At 40.5% G+C, this 25,559-nt stretch overlaps 2 protein-coding genes across 8 annotated transcripts in view; one reads left to right on the plus strand and one right to left on the minus strand.

The window, feature by feature from the left end:
• Positions 1–225: 225 nt before the first annotated feature.
• Positions 226–3,929, minus strand: LOC101286601 (peroxisome assembly protein 12). The gene is made up of 3 exons (XM_012539362.3): positions 3,274–3,929; positions 2,425–2,978; positions 226–1,604 (listed from the first exon to the last, which is right to left on the minus strand). The coding sequence occupies exons 1-3, from the start codon at positions 3,397–3,399 to the stop codon at positions 1,205–1,207; spliced, it is 1,080 nt and encodes a 359-aa protein (XP_012394816.3). The 5' UTR covers positions 3,400–3,929; the 3' UTR covers positions 226–1,204.
• Positions 3,930–4,003: 74 nt separating this feature from the next.
• The window catches only part of AP2B1 (adaptor related protein complex 2 subunit beta 1), a 122,562-nt gene continuing 101,006 nt past the window's right edge, over positions 4,004–25,559 (plus strand). For 2 of the 7 annotated variants that reach the window (XM_049702262.1, XM_049702265.1), the window contains exons 1-6: positions 4,005–4,087; positions 8,889–9,113; positions 15,315–15,374; positions 19,727–19,832; positions 22,982–23,117; positions 25,043–25,288. In XM_049702262.1, coding sequence (XP_049558219.1) covers positions 15,338–15,374; positions 19,727–19,832; positions 22,982–23,117; positions 25,043–25,288 — 525 coding nt within the window. In that variant the 5' untranslated portion in view covers positions 4,005–4,087; positions 8,889–9,113; positions 15,315–15,337. Of the gene's footprint in view, positions 4,088–8,888; positions 9,114–9,175; positions 9,297–15,314; positions 15,375–19,726; positions 19,833–22,938; positions 23,118–25,042; positions 25,289–25,559 lie in introns of those variants that run through there. The other 5 variants (XM_049702269.1, XM_049702268.1, XM_049702263.1 and 2 more) reach the window with 5 other exon arrangements.

Consider the following 25,559-nt stretch of genomic DNA (forward strand, 5'->3'; position numbering starts at 1 on the left):
CGGTCCGGGAAGATCCAACATGCCGCGGAGTGGCTGGGCCCGTGAGCCATAGCCGCTGAGCATGCGCGTCCGGAACCTGTGCTCCGCAACGGGAGAGGCCACAACAGTGAGAGGCCCACGTACCGCAAAAAAAAAAAAAAGGCAAAGGTGGCCTGAATGAAAAATTTACTCTAAATATCTCGACTAATCTTTCAGTTTCCACATAATCATGACATGGAAGAGCTCTTTGCCAAAAAACATTTATTCTTAAAATTTACTTAAGCGTTTCATAGAAACTTTAGTAATAGCCAGAATAATTCATGTCAGCTTAGCAAACTCTTAACAGCAAGCACAAAGACCTTATGAAAAGATCCTGTCTTTACACAGTCATAGTTAGGGCAGTATTTTACTTCATCTCTTCACTAATAGCTTTGCTTTCACACTGAAGTCTTCAGACTATTCTGTATATACATTCAACCCCTATTTTCCTGTAACCAGTTTCCCAAGGAAGATACGTGTGGTTCACAAAGGGATCTTTAAAAGCTGATAAACTATAGCAAATGTTACTTAACAAATGAGTCTCAGCATATGGAAGGAGAAAGTGTTTCTAAGTATTTTTATAAAAAGCATGTCTGTGGGTGGGGGGGGATGAACTGGGAGACTGGGATTGAGATGTATACACTGATGTGTATAAAAGTGATAATTAATAAGAACCTGCTGTATTAAAAAATAAATAAAATTAAATTAAAAAAGCAGGTCCATATTTCATACTGTTTGCAAACCGATAAAACCTATTCCTCATAGGCAGATAAATGCTTTCCTTTCTCAAAAGGCCTGCTTCCCCTCCACTACCCACTCTACGAGGTCTAACTTGGGTTTTTCCTGAGAGCTTCTATACCTCTTGTCCTTTAAGGAAGGGGACAGGAAAAGCTTCTGTGCCGAGTACCCTCTTTGATCCCCTTCTCTATGCTGACCCTCACATCCCCTGCCAGTCCTGATTCTCTCACTCTGACCAGCTCGGTCAACTCTAAGTAGAGTGGTCTAGGGAGCAAGCTAAAAGGTTAAGATCAACGAGTACATCCTTTTAAAGAAATCCATGTGGCTGTTTAAAGTTCATACAATTATTAATTGAGGATGATTAAACAATGCTATTTACCGTGCTGAAAACCAGCCCTCTGGCCTTATAGTGCAGTCATTTCGTTGTGAGACAAGGTGCTAATCCCTTTCAGTTCTCAGGGGAATACAGTTTAATCAGATGCTGTACTTGTGTTGGATAACCTGTGATGGGACAAGCTCGGTGACTCTTCACGTAATTAAACACACAGCGATAACAAAACACATAGCCAGAGGTGGCGAGAACGGTGTCATTCACCCGGTTTTTACGACAAAGTGGGCACACAGTCTTCATTTGGGGCAACAGGGGAGAATCAGAATTGTAGTCTAGATGTAGCGGTGGTGGTGGAGTAGGCAGGGCAGTCAATGACTTGATGGTTTCTTGGTTTCCGGATGAATACCACCACTCAAGGAACTGCAGGAAGAATACACCCACCGAAAGGCCACTAGAGAGGCATGAGGCGGCACCTCCCACGGCTTGCTTCAGGGCTGACTTTATCTTCTCGCCAACGCTGTTTGGAGAACAGAACAAGGAGGCAAAAGGAGAAACTGTTTACTTAGGTACAATCACAGAACAACTAATACGCATGTAATTCTTACACTTTTCATTAGAATCGTTGATTCAGCTTGGGGATTGAATAGTTGCTGGACTGGCGTTTTCTCTTGTAAGTGTCTATTCGAAACAATTCCTCTTTCTGACCTACTGTATTTTAGGAGTTCTAGGAGCTAAGCTTTGTTTTTAATGACTAGGGCTTTGTTGCTTTGTGTTTTGAGAAAGAAATTAATGAGCCATTGATTATATAGACCTTTTATGGGGGTGGAAGATAGTATATCCAGAAAAAGAAATCACTCACTTAAAAAGCAACTCAGCAGTACTGAGGAATATATTTGAACTTGTCAGAGAACACAGACACTAGGAGCGGGGTAGCACCATGGTTAAGAGCAGTCTTTAGAATTGTACTGATCTGGCTTGAATCTCAGCTCTGCCGCCTATTAGCTGTGTGGCCTTGGCAAGGTACTCAAATGTTAGAACTTAGTTTCCTCAACTGTTAAGTGGTGCTAATGCATTTATTTCATTGAGCTGTGATGAGGATTCAGATAATATACGTAAACACCTAGCACAGGGCCTGGTACATAGCAAATGTGTGCAAAAATGTAGCCAGTATGATGAGGAAGGTTACCAGGATGGCAATCCTTGTTTTATGGACACAAGAATTTTTCGATGATTTTATGAAATACCCCGAAGTGGACTGAGGGGGGTAAATTTCATAAAATTGGGATAAGATTTTAGGATTTATTAATCAAATATGTTGGGGAAATGTTAAGCCTTACCTCCCAGCTGGTTGCTGCATCATGCTGGCTTCGGCTGGTTTGTGCTCCAGAGCTTGTATATCCTGAACTGTAAGTCGACCTAGCCGAACCCCAGCCAGACTCAGCAGTGGTGAGTGATGCTGAGCCTTTCCTAGGATGTATCGAAGCTGCTGTACAAGAAACCAGCCTTCCCAGGCCATGTTAACAAATGGGTAGGCTGCCAAAAAGGCTCTGTAAAATCGTTTCCAGCGGGAAGTAGGGGGATGGATGGAATATTCATCCTCTTCTCTCAGGCTAGAAATCAGCTTCTCCAGCTTCACTTTCAGATAGGGAAGAAGAACCAGGAAAATAACTGACTTCCAAAGCTGCTTCTTTGGGAGACCAGCACTGGCCAGTCTCTGAAGCTTGTGTGTGTCTCCCATTACGATCCTCTTTAAGCCATAAAAGTTTTCAGAAAACGAGGCGCTGGTTTTAGACAGATAATGTTGCTGGAGCAGAAGATCTAGCACGGTGAAGATTTCATCAAACCACTTCCACAAGAAGCCGTAGCAGGCAGGATTTGATTCTGCAAGAACCTAAAGCAAAATAAATAAATGAAATTCATTCCATTACACAGCTACTATGTCTTGTATTTATATTTCCTTTTTTTCCCTCTGAATTTCCACACTTTTCTTTCTGGGTCTACCTTAACCTCCCTGAAGTGCTGGGTATTCAGTACACATAACAAGAGACTCCATAACCATTAAATCATGTGATGTGCATTATATGCTAATTGGTTATTTCAAAACTTAGGCCAACAAATAAATTCAGATTATTCGCTTGGTTTTTACCCGGACGTTCCTAAATCTTTTCAGAGAATTAAATCCTTACCTTGACCACATGCTGAAGAGCAGGTCTCACTGCTGTCATTAAACTGTCCTGTGCTACCACCTCAAAGATGGATGGCTGGTCATCCACCGCAGAAGCAGTTGTGATGTGAGCCCCGTGCTCAGCCATAGTTTCGTGTGTGCACTGGGTTTTACTTTGCCCACAAACTCTCTAGTAAGCATGAACTTTCTGGGGGTGCCAGATGGGTGCTATTTTACAGGAACTGGGCAAAAAAGACCTCTTCCGGAGGCAGAGGGGAGGGGTCTCAAGTGAAGGTGAAGAATGAAGTCAACACGGACACCCACGTTAGGGAAGTAGTGTGTGGGAGAGGTGAGTTGATTAATGCTGCACCTCACAGGGAAAAGCGTGACTATGGGGGGACAGGTACGGCGAAGGAGCGCTGGCCTCTCGAGCGACAGTCCTGGAGGCGGCCAATCACGGACTCCCAATCCGGAGGGCTCAAAAGCCAGGCGGCTCTGAGGGATCGAAGGTGCCAGTGCAGGCCGGCCCCAACGGCCTGGCTCAGCTGTGGGCTGTGCAATCCCCCCGCCCGCGCCAGTCCTTGCGAGCTAACCCCAGGCGAGGGGCGAGGAACCCGCGACGCCGCGTTTGGAAGGTCTCGGCTTTACGTCAGAAGCCGCAACCGGAAATAGAAGCCGCTTGGAAACCTGTGGCGGTGGAGAGGCGCTCTAGCCTCGAACGCGGCCCCGCGACCGGAACTAGAGAACTCTATGATCTCACAGCGACTTCCGCTTCCGCCCCCAGCTGAAAGTAAAGAAGGCTCCAGCGGGCTCGGTTGGAGAGGAGTTTCCCGCGGGTTGGTTTTACTTTTCTTAGCTGGTTTTGCATCGCTGTCTTGTTGGAAAGCCACAGCTCTGATATCTCTCTACAGAGTCTTTTTGGCAAGGTGTTGCGTCGCCGCACTGACGTCTGGCGCCTGGAGCCAGAGCTCGGCCTGTTGCTGAGGCCTTTGTTCCCTGGGGCGATAGAGATAGAGGCGAGGGACCCAAGGGAATGTGGAGATGGAAGGCTCACTTTGCTTGCGGCGGGGGTGGTGGCTCACTATTTTTGCCGCCTTCGGGAAGGATTTGAAGCGACACAGCCGAGATAGAAGCCTTAGCCTTATGGCTGCCAATTATTTAAAAAAAAGTTTCCTGCTGGTGTTCAGAATTTGGGACGATTATTTTTCATTCAAGCTGGTACCTTAATTGTCTTCTAGGTTAGGTTACGTTCAAGCAGAACTCGAGGCACTTGCTACACTAAATGAAAATGGTTCCTACCCTCGAACACGGTAGGCTGCGTCACATTAGCGATATGAATACAGTGCTAAAACGGAGTGATGCTGTTGAATTCTAACTAGCATGAACTGGGGAGGCTTGGCAGAGAAGGTACTTTTCATTGTATACCAAAGTTAATGTAATTAACCTGACCTTTTGCAAACTGCTTTTACATCGTATGCAATTGCCTTGAGTAGCTGTAGGTTTACTGAATTTGGATAATAGTTAAAGTTCATCTCCTCTCTCTCCAACCTCTCCCCTCAACCCCTGGGCTAAATAGCTAGAAACGGAAGATATTATTTGCTTACTTTATACCATAGAGGACGTTATGGTATAAAGATAGTTAATTGTTTCACATAATGAGAACGCTGGAACAAGGTTTGGGTTTAGTTGTTTCAATAGGAGAAATAAAATCTTGCAAATTAACCGTAATTGTGGTTCCAAAAAGTGTTTCAGGGAATTCCCTGGCGGTCCAGTGGTTAGGACTCTGTGCTTCCACTGCAGGATGAATGGGTTGGATCCCTGGCCAGGGGAGCTAAGATCCTGCATGCAGCGTGGCCAAAAAAAAAAAAAAAAGTGTTTTATACTCTGATTGGATACCTGCTGGAGAAAGTCACATTGATGGAAGATTTTACCTTGCAGAATTTTAAGGAGTAGAGATAATGTATCTATATAAAACACCTAGCTTTAGGTTCTTGGTCAGTGGTAGCTCTTACAGAGAGGCTTTTCTTAAGTGAACAGCAAAAAGACAAAGTTGAAAAATAGCATCACCTAAGACGAGTGGGAAGTTAGTTAAACATTGGTGTCAGTTAGGGTTCTTTGGTTACAAGCAACAGAAAACAGGCTAATTTAAACTAAAAAATTTATTAGAAGAATATGGAGTAGCTAACAAAATAAGGAAAACCAGCTCTGAGGGAACAGGAATTACACAGTCCTACTGGATGTTTCTAGCAAGAATTAGCAAAGTGTCATACAGGCATCGTTGTTGCAATGAATGAGCTTCAACAAATTTCTGTCACTGTACTTATGATTCAGATCCCTATTGACTGACCTTGGTTCAGATTTCATCTCCACTCCCTGTTTCACTCTTAGCCAGAAGAGTGCAAGACACCTTAATAGTCCTTTGAGAATATTCCAAAAGTAAACTGATGTTATGTGAGAAAAAAGGCAGTCAAAAATAACAATGTCAATTATTACAGCCAATAAATAATAAACACCTCATCACAAATCCCACTCCCAGGTTTATGGTGTAATAAGTAAGACACAGAAATTGATTGCACTTATGTTAAAAGGTGTGAAGAGCCATCAGATAGGTTAATATGGTGAGTTTAGAGGAAGAGACAATAAGAGCTGGGAGAAATGAGGCCGTTCAAACCAGCTTAAACAGAAGCTATATTCGCCTTTGTAACCAAAGGGAAGATCGTTTCTAACCTCACGTTTTATCTCAGCTTCTTTCTGCCAGTTGCTTTCTAATACAGCGATGTAACCTGGTATCTCCTGCATCTTACATCAGGACCAGATGTCCACCGAGAAAGTTTTGTGGATTAGGTGGACCTCAAAAGATGAGTACATTTGGGGAAAGTCGCAGTCATGGTGACAGGGTTTTCCAGGCTAAGGGAGCAGCGTGGATTGTATTTGAGGAGGAAATTGTTTGCTTTAAATATAGAGAGGAAAATAGACCAATAATACATAGTCTATACTGTTGACCATAATATAGAGGCTCTTAAATGCTAGTTTTAGTACTTTGCTTGTGGACATTCATTCATTTATTCCTGAATAATTTACTTACTCATTTATTACTGAATACATCCTGTGTGCCAAGCATTATGCTAGGTGCTGGGTAGACAGTAGTAATAAAAACAGACTTGGTATCTGCCCTCATGGAATTTACAGTCTAGTTGGGGAGAGAGATAATAAACAAATAAAGAGACTAATACCTAATTTACAAATGGAATAAGAGGGCTATGATGGGGGTGGCGGTGGGGCCTGGGAGAGAAGAACCTTTTAGACTGGGTAATCAGGGAGTGCCTTTATGAGATTACAATTAAAGTGAGACCTAAATTATAAGCCAGCCAGCCCTGTGTGGAGTTGGGGAAAACGAATATTAGGTAGGAGGAGCGGTAGTTGTGAAGGCCCTAGGATGGGAAAGAGCTTGGCCTATTTGAGAGCTGCAAAAGCTAGCAAGAGGTGAAATGAAGAGGAAATGAGGAGTGACTGAAAGGATGAAATGATATTAAGAGAGGTAGACAGGAGCCTAACCACTCATAGGCCATGGGAAGGAAACTGGATTTTAGTCAAAGTATAATGGGAGGTCACTGAAGGATTTATACACCGGAGTCATGACCAGGTTTATATTTTTAAGATGACCCCTTAATGGTTATGTGGTTACATTTGCTTTGTGGAAATTCATCAAACTTTATATTTTTGGTGTGCACTTTTTGGAATGTTCGTTTATACTTCAAAAAAAAGTGAAACAAAAATCTGGCTGCTGTATGAATAATGGGAGGAGAGTTGAGGTTTCTAGTAGTTCAGGCAAGAGGCGATGGTGGCTTGGAATAATGAGGTGAATAGAAGGGATTGGATGAATTTGAAATATATTTTGAAGGTAGGATTGACAACTTGGAGATGGAATGAATGTGGCAGTTAAGAGAGAGAGAAATCAAGAATGACCCCCAGATTTCTGGCTAGTAATTTCTGGCAGTGTAATTTGTTCAAATAATTGCAATCATAGCAAATATTTACACAGTCCATACTATGTGCAGGCATAGTTCTAAGTGCTTTACGTACACTAATTCATTTCATCCTTGTAATAATATTATGATTGGATATTAGTATTTCTCCCATTTTATAGATGAGAAAACTAAAGACCAAAGAAGTGGGGAAAACTGGGAGAAGGATAGGTTCTGTACAAATTAGGAAATGAGGAGCTGTTGAAAGTTTCTGAACCGGGGAGAGGTATGAATCAAAGATTTTTCTGGTGGCATCTCTTTACAAAATCCACCTCTGTCTTCTATGATTTGTACCTGGAATCACATTTTTTAAACACCCCCCCATACTCTTATGATTTGCTTAATTTGGGTGGGCCATATGTGCAGACTTACGATCAGTGCGGTTAGCAATTTGGTGGTGAAGTTTGGGGACTAGGTCAAGGCTAGAGATAGATATTTTGGAGTCATATGGGTAGGAAAAATGATTGAACCCATGGTATTGCTAAAGGGTTAGTGTAAAGAAAATGTATGAATATAGAACTTAAAATGCTTGCTACTTTCTCCCTCAGATACCATCCTATATCTCTTCTCTTTCAGCCATACTTTCTTATGGAGTTATCTGTTTTCATTTCGTTACCTCCCATTTATCTTCAGACTTCCACAGCATGGCTTTTGCCTTCATTATCTCTGCTGATGGTCTCAGCAATGACATCAAAGACCTTTGTGCTGCTAAATCCTTGGACACTTTTCGGCCCTTCCTCCTTTTCTCTATAGCAACTGTTGTTGTTGACCACTCACTCATACATTTATCCACTCATACATTTATCCATTCAACAGATTTTGGGGAGGGGGCGGCTAGGCCTCAGAGATATAGTATATAGTTCCTATACTTTCATAGAACTCTAAAAACGTCCTAAATGATTATGACCACCTGCTTTTCCTTCTACCTCTCTACTTCTCAGTCTGCTTTGCACTTTGGATTTTTCCCAGCTTCTGCCTCAGGCTCTCATTCTTCACATTCCTTTTCTTGTTTGGATAAAGACTTTATTATTACTTAGAGCAGTTTTAGGTGGGAAGTTTTCGTTTAGAGGGGAAGGTACAGAGATATCTAGGTCTCGGTTTCTGAAAGGAACCTACTTTTGTGTAAGCACGCCTATTACATGCTGGGAGCCTTACCTACTTTAAGCTTCACAGGCTGGAGAGAGTTGTATCACTGGATTTATTTCACAAGTAAGACTAAGGTTGAGGAGACGTTAAGTAACTTTCCTAATCACATTCAGGACAGGGATTCGGTCTCAGATGGATTCAAACTCAGATCTGAGGCCATGTCAACCTCTTTTCCTTGCACAACTCTCCACCAGTCCCACTGCCCTTGTATGGTCTTGGGCTGGATCACCATTGTCCACATTCCTGAACTGGCCAGGGAAATTAGCTGGGTTTTTTTTTTTTTTTTTAAGAAAACAGGGTGTTTCACTATCCCTATGTGTAAGTTTTTAAGACAACTCCTGTGCGAGGAAACAAATCCAGGGAATGTCAGCTTGTTTAAAAGATCCATTCCGATAGTCAGTGAACTTCCTCGGAGGCCCGGACCTCAGGTCGCTTCCCGACTGCGCAAAATTTTTCCATCTCCAAGGCGACAGAGATGACCGCCTTTCTGGCTCTCCCGCGCGCCTGGATGACGTCACACGGCGAGGCTTTCTGAAGTCAGAGTTTCCTGTCCACCATCTTTGTCCCTGGCAAAGTGGGTTTTGCGCAGTGGCTTAGACCTGGAGAAGGAGTCGTGACGTGCAGGAAACCATTAGAACAACGTTCGGGCCGTGCTCTGTGGCTGCTGCTGCCACCCCTGCCCTTGCCTCCGGTGAGTTCAGGGCGGCTAACTTTGGGGTGTGTCCCCCTTTCATGGGGAAGGGGGCCAGGCTTGGTTGGAGACGGGCGGAGGAGAGGAATCTTAGGAGCGTGACCGTTGAAGATGGAGTGAGCCGTCGGGTGTGACCGTTGTGAGGAAGAGGGTTGGAGAAAGGAACTCCACCGCTGGAGCGGGGTGAGGGAATCCGCGGGGTGGCAACTGGGAGTTGAGGGGCACTGGGGAAAAGATATGTTCGAAGTGGGGGGTTAGGAGGGCCAGAGGCCAGGGGTGTGGCCGGTAGAGACTGGAGGCCGAGGGGAGAACCTTCTTCCCGGTTTGGCGTCGTTCACTGAGAGGCTGGGACGTGTCCAGGTACCAGAAGGGGAAAGGGGTTCCCCCAAAGTTTTGCTCATAGATGGGCAGACCTCGCCCGTCTTCTGTAATTTGAGGTTGAGACACCTCTCCTCCCTCACCTCGTAATGGAGGAACATATCCCTAGAATCTTGACCACCTGGGGAGAGAAGAGGAATTCCTGACATTGGAGAAAGGGAAGAGAAACCTCCAGAATTAATCCGATGTGAGAGAGGGGGAAGCAGGTGGGAGTAAATCTTAGCCCGGAGTTTTTTCTTTCTGGTCTTAGAAGGAGCGGTCTGGTTTGAGAAAGACTGTAGATTAAGACAGAGGTAAAGAAACTGGAACTTCCTGTTATTCCATATTCTTTGAATCCAAAGAATTGATTCATGCTCTTTGTTTTCAGAGCACTGAAAACAGTGCCCATTTGCGGGGCAGACTTTTTTTAAACTCACCTGGCTGCTTCATTATGAAGCAGTGTGAATAAAGTGTGAATGCTTCATTAAACTTTGACTTTTAAGAAGTGTTTTTTAAATGCCAAACACTTATAATCATGTGGTTTAAAAGAGAAAGTAAAGAAAACTCAGTAAGTTTAGAAAAGGAAGAATGACAAAGGAAGTGGTCTCAGTGAGGAACAATTTAAATTATTAATTACCTCCCTGGTATAATTCTGTTGCTTAGCCTCAGGGTACACTTACAAAGTCATAATAGAAAGTAGCAGATGAAGGAGATGCAGCTGTACAAGAAAACGTGTAACACATTCCAATGATGACTAAGCGTGGTGGTAAGATGAGAACTGTTTGCAGGTATCTTAATAGTTTTAAACTCCCAAAGAAGCAGAAAGTATAGTGTGTTCTGCAAATAGCCTCACTGAAAATTGGGTGGTAAACTTAATACAAAGCTAACGTTCTGTGACTTAAGAGACTCAAGAAAGTCCTGTTCTTCCATCTTTTCTTTTTCTTCTTTAACACACCCGTATTTTAAAATATTACGAACCAAGCTGAACAGGGAACGAATCAGGTAGGACGCATTTTCCTTTCTTCCTTCTTTTCTCTCCTTCAGGCGTAAGTTTTCCAGAGTTTATTTCAGTTAAGAATTGAATGTAAAACTTTTGAGCTTTTTTCTTACCGGATAATATTAACAAATTATTTTGTGGTCATTTTTAAATGGAAATTGCAGGTGTGTCTGTTGTAATGAGTTGTCTGCTGTCATTTCTTATGCAATAAATGATACCTGAAGATGCCATTGTCTTTGCATTATTGAAATATCTGATTAGCACCTCTCACCCTTGTAATGAAAGATTGCTGAGATGACCTTTCTGCTTTATAATTTGGTCAACTGTTCACTTTTTCCCTACTAGCACCAACTGTGTAAAGTCCTACTTTATGCGAAGAGGGGATTTAGTGGCCTCGCCAACTCTAATTTAGCTGCCATTTCCCAGAGAGCCATTTGAAATTAAGACCCTATTAATTTTTTTCTGGCCGTATTCTCTTTATGGGCACCGGAAGGAGGGAGGAGTAGTTGAGAAGGGACTTTTAGAACCTATATTTAGTAGAAACTAGGTTATGTTAAATCTAGATGTATAATCCTGTACAGGGAGACCTTTTTTGAAATGCAGTGATATCATACTCTGGGCTAGGAAAGTTAGAGTGATTGTGCTTTTGACTGTGGCAGCATTATTTTTTTTTTTTTTTTTAACAATGTCCTGAGGTCATACCTCAGGTCCTCAGAACAGCCGGTGACTTCTCTAGTTTGATCTGGTAAAAAGGTAGTGTGACTTCCAGCTCCATGATGGCTTGGCTTTGCCGTGGGACTCTTCTGAGGAATAAATTCCCCCTGCTCCCAGAAGGAACTTGATTTTTGAGGCTCTTCAGCAAATACTTGACTTACTCTTTGAACTCTATCTTGGCTGCTTTTTCTTTGGCTTCTAAAGCAGACAACAGTTTTTTTTTTGTTTTTTGTTTTTTTGTGGTACACGGACCTCTCACTGTTGTGGCCTCTCCTGTTGCAGAGCACAGGCTCCTGACGCACAGGATCAGCAGCCGTAGCTCATGGGCCCAGCCGCTCCGCGGCATGTGGGATCCTCCCGGACCGGGGCACGAACCCGTGTCCCCTGCATCGGCAGGCGGACTCTGAACGACTGCGCCACCAGGGAAGCCCCAGACAACAGTTTTCACCATCCTATGTTTTAGAGAATCTGACCATATTCATCTCTGGTGTGTGATTAAGAGTGTCTCATTAAAAAAAAAAACCAACAGTGTCTCATTTAAAAATATATACAGGGACTTCCCTGGTGGTGCAGTGGTTAAGAATCCGCCTGCCAGTGCAGGGGACATGGGGTTTGATCCCTGGTCTGGGAAGATTCCACATGCCACGGAGCAACTAAGCCCGTGCTCCACAACTACTGACCCCACGCGTTGCAGCTGCTGAAACCCACGCGCTCTGGGGCCCATGTGCTGCAACTGCTGAGCCTGCGTCCTGCAACTAATGAAGCCCGCGCACAGCAACGAAGAGTAGCCCCTGCTCGCCACAACTGGAGAAAGCCCATGTGCAGCAACGAAGACTCAACGCAGCCAAAAAATACATACATATGCAATTTTTTGAGGTGAAATTCACATAACATAAAATTAACCATTTTAGAGTTTGGTGGCATTTGGTACATTCACAGTGTTGTGCAGCCCCGCCTCTTCTCATTTGTTTTTGTTTAGGCTAGTTTATTTTTATTTTGGGGGAGTTTCTTTTGGCTTAAGTCAGGAACTGACATGATAAAATGTTGCTCTGCCAATATGTGTAAGGGATATTTCATTACTGTTGTGTAGGACAGTGCGAGATAAGAGAGTGGTGTGTTTCTCCTTTCTCTTGAAAAGCAGGGGTTCTTAATTTAGGGTCTAAGATCATGTACTTGATTCTCTCCTCTTCCCTGAAATTTTGTGGGCTGGTACATTATTCTCTAGTTAAGAACTTAGTGCTCACAATGTAAAAGGACAGAAATCTATTCCTCGATGATGAAATTTGTTAGGGGAAGTAATGAAATGTGTGGGTCACTAATAAAGGTACGATTTAAGACTAGGTTAATTTAATGTTTAACAGATTGTGCTGAAATTTTCTGTTAAAAATTTAATATATGTGAATGTGTATGAGAGCTTTAGAAAACAGAACGATTTTGGGGCCCTTTTTCAAAGAAACAGTGAGAAATTCCAAGCAGCTTTTGTCTTTAAATGTTAAGCAAGTTTTAACTTTTGATGATCCCAAAGGACTAGAGTGGCTTAACAACATCCTTGATACACCATAATGGCCTTGAGCTATGGGCCTCCTGTCAGGCTCTAGTACTGTAATCATTTCTGTATACTGGTTTTCCTCTTTGTATATATAAGTTCTTAGATGATAACTTCAAATTTATTCCAGGTCTTTTTTTTTAAATTAATTAATTAATTTATGGCTGTGTTGGGTCTTCATTGTTGTGCGTGGGCTTTCTCTAGTTGCGGTGTGTATGGGCTTCTCATTGCGGTGGCTTCTCTTGTTGCGGAGCACGGGCTCTAGGCTTGTGGGCTTCAGTAGTTATGGCATGTGGGCTCAGTAGTTGTGGCTCACAGGCTCAGTAGTTGTGGCACATGGGCTTAATTGCTCCGTGGCATGTGGAATCTTCCTGGACCAGGGCTCAAACCCACATCCCCTGCATTGGCAGGTGGATTCTTAACCACTGCACCACCAGGGAAGTCCCTATTCCAGGTCTTTTATGTGAAGGACTCCTTTCTTCAGTTTGCCTACTTCACATTTAGTTTACATTGTGAATGGATTAAATGATTAAATGGATTAAAAGATTATAATTCTTTGAATTTCAGCTAGAAAAGACATTATGAAAATACTACATAAGACAAGCCTCTGAAGGTAGATAGCTAGTGGGAAGCAGCCGCATAGCACAGGGATATCAGCTTGGTGCTTTGTGACCGCCTGGAGGGGTGGGATAGGGAGGGTGGGAGGGAGGGAGACGCAAGAGGGAAGAGATATGGGAACATATGTATATGTATAACTGATGCACTTTGTTATAAAGCAGAAACTAACACACCATTGTAAAGCAATTATACCCCAGTAAAGATGTTAAAAAAAAAAAAGACAAGCCTCTGTTACAGGCTCACTTTAAGTTATAACAATTAGTGTCAAATCAGAAATTTCTGTATTCTGTAATGATTTGTGTGAGTTCTAGCTCACTTCTTTTAATGAGGTAAATTCAGTGAAATTCTTGTACAACCTAAAAGCACTATTGTATAAGGATCAGTACTATAAACATTAAGTAGCTCCTTGGAAAGATAACAAATGAGTCTAATTTCCCTTAAATAGTCCAAGTAGTACATTTTAGAGAACAAATTTGAGCCAATTTTCATTATTTTATGATTTTCTGGCTTTTTTCCTTAATTGCATTGATTTGTTGAGTGCTTAGGTCTTTTTTCTCAGATCCATAATTACCATCGTGTGTGGAGGTATTATCACTCAAGTTTGCCAAATGTATTATCACTCATGTTGTTTTGACCAGAAAATAATGAGTAGGTGCCAGGGCATCTGTCCAAAATTTGGTGATAAGTATTATTAATGATGGTGGTCAGTAAGAAGATAATCATTTTTTAAGAAATTTATTTATTTGGTTGTGTCGGGTCTTAGTTGTGGCAGGCGGGCTCCTTAGTTGAGGCTCGCTGGCTCCTTAGTTGTGTCATGCGAACTCTTAGTTGCGGCACGCATGTGGGATCTAGTTCCTGGACCAGGGATCGAACCTGGGCCACCTGCTTTGGGAGCGCAGAGTCTTAACCACTGTGCCACCAGGGAAATCCCAGAAGATACTCATTTTTGAGATACTCATTTTTGAGTGCTCATTTTTCTTTATTAAAAGAAAATTTTAATGTATTTAAAGAAGTCAAGTACATTGGACAAAATCTTAGGGTTTCTCAAATCAGAAAACACTGTCTCATTATTTGGGGAGAAATGTGATCAGTCCATGCTGTTTTGGTTTTACCAGTGGAGCCTTATGTCAACTGGATTAATTCTGGAAATTGGAACAGAAAAGTTAAAGTTGAAGCTGGGATCCATGTTCTTTTAAGTTTTAACACCAGTTCTGATTCTCTTTAGTACTCAGTGTGACTAAACAAATATCTCAGTTTTTTGCATTGTTTTTAACTGTAAACTGATATTTTTTATTTTGGGGAATTGTAGGTTGTTGGAAATATGAAAACCGTAATTTTTTAAAAAATCCATTCATAACACCTCTATAAGATGTTTGCCTCTCTAGGTGTTTGTCATGAAAGAGTATTGTCCTACTAATCTAGGCTTTTCTTTTTTTTCTGAAAGAAATTCCTTTTATTGATAGTTGCATGTAATGGTGAATAGGTTGATAAAATTTTTTTCTCTTTCAGTTTTACTCTGTTTCAGAATATATGTCTTAGAGTGACTCCATCTTGAGGCAGGGAAGTAAATCAGATTTGCTTTAACGGAAAGTAATGGGGAGATCTTTTGAAACAAACTTTTCCTTATTTTAAATATTGGAGTGACTAACTGAAGATGTATTTGTAAAAAAATGTAGCTTTAGGTCTTGGAGGCTCTGAGGAGATAATTGTGGATAAAATCATAAAACTATGATAGGTTCAGATTATCACTCTATTCCATTAGGCCTTTGGATTTTGTTCCAGTTAGCTTTTGAGGCAAGGATTACATTCTTAATTATCCTTGCATCCCTTTGGATCACCAGTGATGGTGGTAAGGATGAAGATACTTTCTGAATGCAGAAATTCTTGTATATAAATGATCTTAAAATTGGTTGAATGCCTTGCTGGACATAAATAACTTGGTTAAAGGAATTCTTTTCTCTTGCTATAGGTGCACATTAAAGATCCACAACCATGACTGACTCCAAGTACTTCACAACCAATAAAAAAGGTCAGTATGAGAACCTGATCACAGCCTTTTTTGAAGATTCTTCAAAAGTCGTGGTGTAAGATTGTTCCAAGTAGAATGCTCCTGACCTCTTCAGACATGTATGTCTTGGACCATCTCATTGGGGATATTCTACAGAAAAGTGTATTGAGTAAATTATTAAAGTATGGGTTTTTAAAGATACGGCTGTGATGCACATCATTTTGACTTGAAGGTTTTAGTGAAAGGAAGAGATCCAAGATTGATCCGTTGAAGATTGATAGATCTGAGGAGGGTAAAAGGAAGAAGCACATTTATTTTCTCTTTTTTAAAAAAATTGAGTGCAATTGGTTTACAATGTTGTGTTCGTTTCTGGTGCACAGCAAAGTGATTCAGTTTGTGTGTGTGTGTGTGTGTGTATATATGTGTGTGTGTGTGTATGTATGTGTGTGTGTATATGTATACATATATATATTCTTTTTCATATTCTTTCCCATTATAGGTTATTACAAGATATTGAATATAGTTCCCTGTGCTATACAGTAGGACCTTGTTGTTTATTTAATATATACTAGTTTGTATCTGCTAATCCCAAGGTCCTGATTTATCCCTTCTTCCCCTCCTGTTTGGTAACCATAAGTTTATTTTCTGTGGGTGTTTCTGTTTTGTAAATAAGTCCATTTGTATCATTTTTTAGATTCCACGTATAAGTGATACCATATATCTGTCTTTCTTTGTCTGACTTACTTCACTTAGTATGGTAATCTCTGGGTCCATCCATGTTCCTGAAAATGGCAGTATTTCATTCTTTTTTATGGCTGAATAATACTCCATAGTATAAATAAACCATATCTTCTTTATCCATTCATCTGTGGATGGACACTTAGGTTGCTTCCATGTCCTGACTATTGTAAATAGAGCTGCCGTGAACATTGGGGTGCATGTATCTTTTCGAATTAGAATTTTCTCTGGATATATACCCAAGAGTGGGTTTGTTGGATCATATGGTAACTCTAGTTTTTTGGGTTTTTTTGCGGTACGCGGGCCTCTCACTGTCGTGGCCTCTCCTGTTGCGGAGCACAGGCTCCGGACACGCAGGCTCAGCGGCCATGGCTCACGGGCCCAGCCGCTCCGCGGCATGTGGGATCTTCCCGGACTGGGGCACGAACCTGTGTCCCCTGCATCGGCAGGCGGACTCTCAACCACCAGGGAAGCCCGTAACTCTAGTTTTTTAAGGAACCTCCATACTGTTTTCCATAGTGGTTGCACCAAATTCTTTTATTTTTTACTTGGAAATAAACATTTTATTACAAGGAGTACTACTAAAGCAATACAGCAATAAAAAGTAAAAATGAAAGTTCTCTCCCTCCCTACTCCTGTTCCTGATGGGAACTTGTTATGTATCCTCAATCTTTTCTATGCATGTATTAATACATATGATTTTTAAAATTTTTAACAAAAAATGATTATGCAAAACAATGCATGGAAATTTGATATTTTCTTATGCTTCCACACATCATGATTTCATACCATCATTTCTGAATTATGGCTATCAAAATGCATAATCTCAGTGTAATCATGAAGGTACACCCGTGACAGCTGAGGGTGTTCTATAAAATGACTGGCCTGTACTTTTTAAAATTGTCATTATCATGAAAGACAAAGGCTGACCAGCTGTTTCAGATTAAAGGAGACTAAAGAGACATGACAGTAAATGTAATGCATGATCCTGCATTGGATCCTGGCCCAAGGAGGATGGGGGTAAAATTACTATAAAAGACTTTATCAAGATCTTTGAATAAGGTTTATAGATCAGATAATGACAGTATATCATTGTTAAATTTCCTGATTTTCATCATTGTATTATAGTTATGTAACATAATTCCTTGTTCTTAGAACATATTTAGAGTTGAAGAGACATGATGTCTACAGTTTACTTATTCAATGAATCAGAAAAAAATGTATAAATATATAAAAATATGATAAAGCAAATGTGGCATAATGTTAGCAGATGGGGAATTTTGCAACTTTTCTTTAAGATTAAAATGATTTCAAAAGAAAAAGAAAATGGGAGGGCACACATAGTGGCCTGGAGCACCAGAAAATTTTCTAGAAAGCACAAGCATATTTCTGTCGTTTGGAGTTATTTAAGGGTAAACTTCTATTATAATACAGAAAACACCATAGAGAGTTGCTTAATTACATTAGCTACTACTAGTCCATGGCTTTCAGCCTTGCCTGCACATTGGAATTGCCCAGTGAAGTAAAAGACAATAGGTGATGTCCAGTCCTACCCCTGCAGATATCCTGATTTCTTTGGTCTGGGATATGGCCTAGACGTGGGTTTTTTTTAAAATCTCCCCAGAATTTTCTGATGTGTAGCCGAGATTGAGAACTGTTGCTAGCTGCTAGCAATGCTTGGTAGATTTGATTCAGGGGAAAAGGAGGGGGGAAAGATAAGAATTTAATAAAACTGTAGTATGTGTGAGATACCTTGCCTCCGTGCTCCTCCTTGGCTCCACCCAACTTCTTGCTGTTTTTACTGCTTATAGCGTACAAAAGCATTTAGCCCCTTGGCATTCATTTTCAGCATTTTTTCTTATTCTCTTATCATTCTGAAATGTATTTATTTCTTCTGTTAACATTTTGTGTGCTTTGATGACCAAGATGTTTCTATAATAACACAAAAAGATGTGATTTTAAAACTCACCTAATTTTTCAAACCTTCACTTATAATGGGTCCTGGTAACCTTTTTTTAATTCAGGGATTTTTGTAAAGGTTTGAGACTTACAGATGAATCATGGCTGGGTAAATACCACATTTTAAAAAATGGATAGACTGTGTTCCTTTTACTTCCTGTAACACCCACCAGAACTGCCACTGGAGCATATTCTTTAAATTTATGCTGTTGGAGTTGGAATAATTTCAGTTATATCCTGTTTTGATTCTTCAGCTCCTGCTGCTATTCACAATTCAGATTTTCTGAAACCGTGCTGCTTGTCCTTTACTGTTTTCAGAAGTAAATGATGGGAACCCTAAGAGCTGGATTTGGCAGCAGAGGACTTGGAGAAGAGGAGAGTGACTCTTTAAAGGGCCCAGCTTTTCTGTCTGTGCTATTTTTGCAGCTGTCAAATAAAAGGGTGATTTTTGTAACAGTTTGTTTGCTTTGTTAGCGATGGATTTTGATGTAACAGGCTTTTTTAGTGCTCAACTTCTGTGCTTCTTGCCAGTCATCCTTCCCATTTAGAGGCTTCAGCAGATCACCTAGTTTGTTGCCCCCACTATTTCTATACTGGTGAACGAGGTTAAAGTGAACATCAAGACCAGTCATAAAGGTGGAAGAAAATGAGGCAATTCTGTGGATTGAAAGTTGACGTGACAATAGTCAACTTATTTTTCGTGGTCTTATAGTATATTTTCTTCTTTCTTTTAAAACCAGTTGAGGGCTGTTAACCTTTTTTCTTATTTCAGCTCCAGCTTTCTGAACATAGGTGAGCCTGGGCCTTAAAATAGTGGTGACAGTCCTGGCATTTCACGGTGCAGGGCCTGAGCAGTCAGTCATTTAAGATTATACCTTTAGAAATGACTCTGGTTTGTACCATTCTTGAAGCTTCAAGATTATTATTTCTGTTCTTAGATTGATTGAACAGGATAGGGCCTTAAAGCCCATTATCATCTTAAAGTACTAATTAGAGCAGTGATTCTCAACCCTGATTATACATTAGAATCACTTGAGGAAACTTTAAAAAATATGAACGTAGGAGTTCTACTCCTTGACATTCTGATTTATTTGGTCCAGAGTGGAGCTTGAGCATTGGCATTTCTAGATACTTCCCGGGTAATAGTGTGTAGCCAACGTTGAGAAACACTGGATTAGAGAGTCGGGAGAAACAGTTCTAAGGCCAGCTCTGTCACTCGCTCACTTAGTGACCTTTGAGCCTCAGTTGTTTGTGGAGTTGAGAGTAGGTGAATGAGGAGTCTCTTCTGGTTTGAAAACATTGATTTGTGAACCTGTTTGCTGTCTGCATTTATTTTTTTCCCAGGACTTTGAAATTCTGACAGGAGATCATCCCTCAGATGCCGTTCTCTCCCCATCGTAGTAAGATATCATGAGATATCTTTTCTTTTTCCTACTTCTGTGCTTCCTGAGATCTGGCTTACACCTTCCTCTCTGGCGATAACCCCAAAATAGCATCCTTATCAATGCGTTGGTTAATATTCTAGGGATTTGAACTGTACCTATCCTATAATTTTTAAATAATCTTATTTCAGTTGCAGCCCTGCCACTGGTCAGCTGTTGTGTTACTTGCTATATAGTACAGTATTCTGCTCTAGTTCTCTGATCCTGGGACCTCACCCGTTTGTTGTCTTTTAGGAGAAATCTTTGAATTAAAGGCTGAACTCAACAATGAAAAGAAAGAAAAGAGGAAAGAGGCTGTGAAGAAAGTGATTGCTGCTATGACTGTGGGGAAAGATGTGAGGTAAGGGTAATCTCTTCTGCTTTGCTCATTTTAGACTCTTACTCTATGGCTTTTACTGCTTTTTTTTTTTTTTTTTTTTTTTTTTTAAGCAGAGGTCTTCTTAGAAGCCCATATGATTTAAATTTATTTATTTATTTATTTATGGCTGTGTTGGGTCTTCGTTTCTGTGTGAGGGCTTTCTCTAGTTGTGGCAAGCGGGGGCCACTCTTCATCGCGGTGCGCGGGCCTCTCACTATCGTGGCCTCTCTTGTTGCGGAGCACAGGCTTCAGACGCGCAGGCTCAGTAGTTGTGACACATGGGCCCAGTTGCTTCGCGACATGTGGGATCTTCCCAGACCAGGGCTCGAACGCGTGTCCCCTGCCTTGGCAGGCAGATTCTCAACCACTGCGCCACCAGGGAAGCCCTACTGCTTTTTATTTAAAGCTATTACAGTCAGAACATATAAGAATGAGTTTGTCCCACTGGAAACATCAGGAAGTGTAGTTGCTTTTATATTAACTCTGTGACTAAGTTTTTTTTGTTTTTTTTAAGAGTGAAATGAGTTTGATTTCACTTGCATACAGATCTAGCATAAAACCTCTTGAGAGCTGACACAGTTACAAATCTGTTGCTGAGGTAGTTTTAGAAGATGATAAAAATATACTGAGAAGCAGAAGCCCATGTGTACTTCAATTGGCTCAAGCCAGTGCCCTCAACTTTACAACTCTGCCTTTAATTGCCGAATTCAAGATGAAAATCAGTGGTAACAAAATCCAAAGGGTCTTTTTTTTTCCCTCTCTTTTTTCCTGTAATTTAGGAAGGCCATTTGGAAATAAATAAGGATTGTCTGCAGGCCCCTGAGGATTCCCGAGATCCTTTCCATGAAATCCATGAAGTCAAAGCTATTCTTGTAATAATACTTAGGTGTTATTTACCCTTTTCACTGTGTTGACATTTGCATGGCTGGTGCCTTAGTGTGAATTAAGGCAGTGGTGCTAAACTGTAAAAGTAGTCATTGTATTCTTCACCATCATGTGCTTGCAGGAAAAAAGGGCAGTTTCCCTTAGGACTGTCCTGCATGAAGCACTAAAAATTTATTTCAGTAAACCTTGAACCTTGAGTTCAGGTCTTTTTAATACTCTGTGTGATGAAATAGGAATTAGGCATAAAGTACTTCTTCTGCATAGCAAAGTGTGACAGTTGACTTGAAAAAAAGCCCTTGCACAATTGTTTGACTTGGGAACACCATTTCTTTGTGAAAGAAAGATTGACAGACAGAACTATAGTTAATCAGACTTCAGTATTTGGGAGACACTTTATAAAAAATGAACAAAGTGAACCTGTCACTTCAAGGGAAAAAATTTGACAGTAGATAAATTTCGACTTTAAAGTAAAAATTAGAGTGTTGGAAAACTTGTATCTCCCATCGTGAGCTTGATAGCTTCCCAATACTTAGAGATTTTTCTGATGAGATTGGTGGTGAAATTAATGACTGTGATTATTTGCTGCTGTATAATGAAATATGCCACCATAGAGAAGATCTGCATAACTCATTCAACCAATATTTTCCAAATGACCAGTGCATACATCACAAAATTATGCATGGGTAAAATATCCATTCAAAATAAGTGATAAATGAATGGAATTTAATGCAACCAAGTACAGAAAGTTTATTGATATGGTTTCAGATTCCATATTGTACCTAACTTTTAAGAAACTACCATTTGTGGACTAAAAACAAAAAGAAAAACAACCATTTGTCTAGCTTTAATGTATCAAAGGAGAACATCCAGTTATATGAAAAAGCTATTAAAATACTCCTCCATTTTCCAATTTATATACGTGTATGCAAATGGATTTTCTTCTTACACTTCAGCTAAACAACATTCTGCAACAGGTTGAATGCAGGAGCATGTGTGAGAATCCAGCTGTTTTTGTTTAAAGTAGACATTAAAGAGATTGGCAAAAATTAAAACAATGTCATCTTAATTTAAAAAAATAAGTAAAATAGGTAGACTTTTACTTTAAAATATTTATGTTAATATGAAATGCATTGATTTTCCTTTTATTAGTTGGGTCAAATGCTGCTGATAAGAAATGGATGAGTGCAAGAAGGCCAAGTAAATTCCAGCATCTAGTGGTGGATGTAAGGTGTAGTAACTCAAACATCTGAGAAGGTCCTAAGGCTAATGATGACCTTCCTAATGTCATTAAGAAAAGGGAAGTTTAAATTTAAGTGCATTCTGTGTCAGGCACAGGGACAGATGCTTTTACTTACAGTGTTTTTTATAGTCCTCATACCTTCTGAACTAGAGGTTATTCTGAATTAGAAGTTATTCCATGTTAGAGATCAAGCAGTGTATACTTGGAGAGGCTAAAGAATAATCCCAAAGTCATACAGCTAGTGGTAATGTAGCCAGGATTCTAACCTAGGGTCTGGGTCCCAATATCTGTTACTGGTCACTTCCTTCATGGGTGTATATATACAATAGAACTTAAATGTGTACGTGGCACACACGTATAGAACTGTTTCATTTTCTGAAAATGGTTAAAATTTTGAATAAAGACCCTAATTATCTGAGAACTGTTTTAATAAGGAAACTAATCAAATAAGTTCCCACTGGTCACGGATGGAAGAATATGTGCCTTAAAAAGCATAACAACTGTAGTGCTTTGAACTGCAAAGAATTGATATGAAAAATTATGGTTAATTTTTTGTGTGTGACATAGTGATTTTTTTTAAGTTTGTAAAGATATACACTAAAATATTATATATGAAATGTATGTGCAGGATTTGTTTCGAAATTGTTTAGAGCAACTAGATGGGGTAGGGACTGGGGGAAGGCGAGTGGGTTGAGGTTGTGTATGAAACAAGATCGGGTATGTATCAATATTTGTTTGCAGCTGGGTGATGGATACATGGGTTCATTAAACTGCTGTCTCTAATCTGAAAATTTTCATAGTAAAAAGTTTTTTAAAAATCTATTTTTAGACATCTTCTTGGGACCATTATTATAAATTCTTTAGTAATTCATTTCTGTGGTAAGTATTATCACTAGTGGACATTTGTCCTCACATCAAATCACTTTTTAAATTAAGGCTGTTTCTTTGTGTTCTGTCCAACAGCCTGGCACCAACATCTGTTCGCTTTCCCTTCCTCTTTTCTCAGCTCTCTCTTTCCAGATGTAGTGAATTGTATGCAGACTGACAACCTGGAACTAAAGAAGCTCGTGTATCTCTACTTGATGAACTATGCCAAGAGTCAGCCAGACATGGCCATCATGGCTGTCAACAGCTTTGTGAAGGTAACTTTTTCCCAGGGGCTTAAGAACAGTCTCTTCTACCTCAGAAAACCTTTTCAGAAGTGTCTCTTGATATGGTTAGTGTCTGCATTGCAAATAAGCAACCTCTGTTCCGAAAGAGGGCCTCTAGAGAAGTATTGGCCATTGAGTAGGAATATTCATGATTCAAGCATTCTGTATGCCAGAGTTTGTCATCCAGTTCAGACCATATGGTGAGCCTTCTGTCAGCTGGGCTTGGTGCATCCTTGCCAGGTGGGAGAAGAAAGCCAGGTGAAACCTCACTGTTTTATCTTCCAAGGCTGACAAAAGTTGGGCATATCATTGTAGTGTCAGTAACCTGGGGCTTTACCTATTTTATCTTTGTAGAAATTATGTTTATGGTTCAGACGTAGTGGAAACTACAGGAGCTACCTTTTAATTTTGTTTTATTGAATAGGTCTTACAATAGTTGATTAACTTTTTTGTTATTGTGGAAATTTTCAAACATATTCAGGTTGAGGGAATAGTATGATAAATTCCTAAATATCTACCTTGTAGTTTCAGTAGCTACCAACCTATGGCCAGTTTTGTTTAACGTAAACTCTCCATACATGCTTTCCTGACCCCCACCTCCTCTCCTACTGGATGATTTTAAAGCAAATCCCAAACATCTTAAGAATGAAAAACTCAATTTAATCAGCTGATCATTATAGAAAGTCCTTAATATTATTGGATATCCAGTCAGAATTCTATCATTAGATTTGATGAACACAGTAATAAGGTTGTTCTTATTAGGGTTTTTGTTTTGTTTTGTTTACTTCTTTTTCCTCTGCCTGGAATTTAGTCTACATTAAAAGGAAAAATCAGACAGCATTTCTAAAATTAGCTTCTATTAAATTGTTTTGGAAAATAAACATGCTTTCTTCCTTCTCATGGAATTTTTGTTCTTTTTCTGTGTTCAGCTACAATGTACAGGATCATTATAAGATTTCATTCTTTCTGTCTGGTGATTCATAGATGGATGATATCATTGGAAAGAATTTAGTTTACATTTTTTGGAAGTTAGCATGTGCATAGGTTTATAATGTTTAAAGAAATTTTTTAATATAGAGCAATTTAAGGGGTGTTCCTTCTTGGTAAGTGTTCTACTTGTACTGTGTTTGGAGGCACTTGCTAGGAAAGGAGAATGTATGTTAATCAGGATTTCAGAGGGCCCTCTCTGCTGCTTCACACAAGGAACTTATGTTGGGCCCAAACCAGCTTCTAGATTCTCCTTTGCTTTCTTGGCTGTAGGCCCCAGATATCCAGCCCTCTTTTCTCCCTGCTTAATATTTGTGGAGTGGGACATATCTTTCCAATTTCTGATTTTTTGTTGTTGTTGTTGGGTTTTTTTGTGGTACGCGGGCCTCTCACTGTTGTGGCCTCTCCTGTTGCGGAGCACAGGCTCCGGACGCGCAGGCTCAGCGCCCATGGCTCACGGGCCCAGCCGCTCCACGGCATGTGGGTCTTCCCGGACCGGGGCACGAACCTGTGTCCCCTGCATTGGCAGGCAGACTCTCAACCACTGCGCCACCAGGGAAGCCCCAATTTCTGATTTTATCCTGTACCAGAATACAAGCCCAAAGCCCTTTTCTGCTTTTAGTGCAGGTCCAACAATGGCCATGGGGATGGTAACACCAGGTATCTAAGCTTCTGCCCAGCTCTGGAATGAATCCTATAGGGCATTTCTTCATTGTGTATGTAAAGCAGTTAAATGAATTCCTAGCCTAAACTCTTAAATAGGCAACTGTTGTACTTAGGAAAGGAATTGTATGGGAGATGTGGGTTCTGGTGTAGAATGAAACTGGAAGCCTACATTAATTAAATATTCTTTTGTTGCTTATATAAACCAGACTGTTTAGTTTTCTGGTTTATGTACACCTGTAGTTGTCAACGATTGTTTTTTATAGGACTGTGAAGATCCCAATCCTCTGATTCGGGCCTTGGCAGTCAGAACCATGGGGTGCATCCGGGTGGACAAGATTACAGAATATCTCTGTGAGCCCCTCCGCAAGTGCTTAAAGGATGAAGATCCCTATGTTCGGAAGACAGCAGCAGTCTGTGTGGCAAAACTCCATGACATCAATGCCCAAATGGTGGAAGATCAGGGATTTCTGGACTCTCTGCGGGATCTCATAGCAGATTCAAATCCAATGGTAATATGTTTCTGCGTTTATAAGAGAGCAGTATTTAAAATGGGTCCCTTTAAAAAGCATGTTTAAAATAAATTTTATCTTTGGGACATTGAGCCATGGGTTAGCTATGTGAAGCATGACTTCTTTGTGTCCCACAGATTGTCTGTCTCACACCCTACATGTTTCTGAGCTGAAAACCAAGTACTAAAATACAAGGCTGGTTTTTTTTTTTAATTGAAGTGTAGTTGATTTACAATATTGTGTTAGTTTCACACGTACAGCAAAGTGATTC

Source organism: Orcinus orca, chromosome 19, assembly GCF_937001465.1.
Source record: "Orcinus orca chromosome 19, mOrcOrc1.1, whole genome shotgun sequence".
Taxonomy (NCBI): domain Eukaryota; kingdom Metazoa; phylum Chordata; class Mammalia; order Artiodactyla; family Delphinidae; genus Orcinus; species Orcinus orca.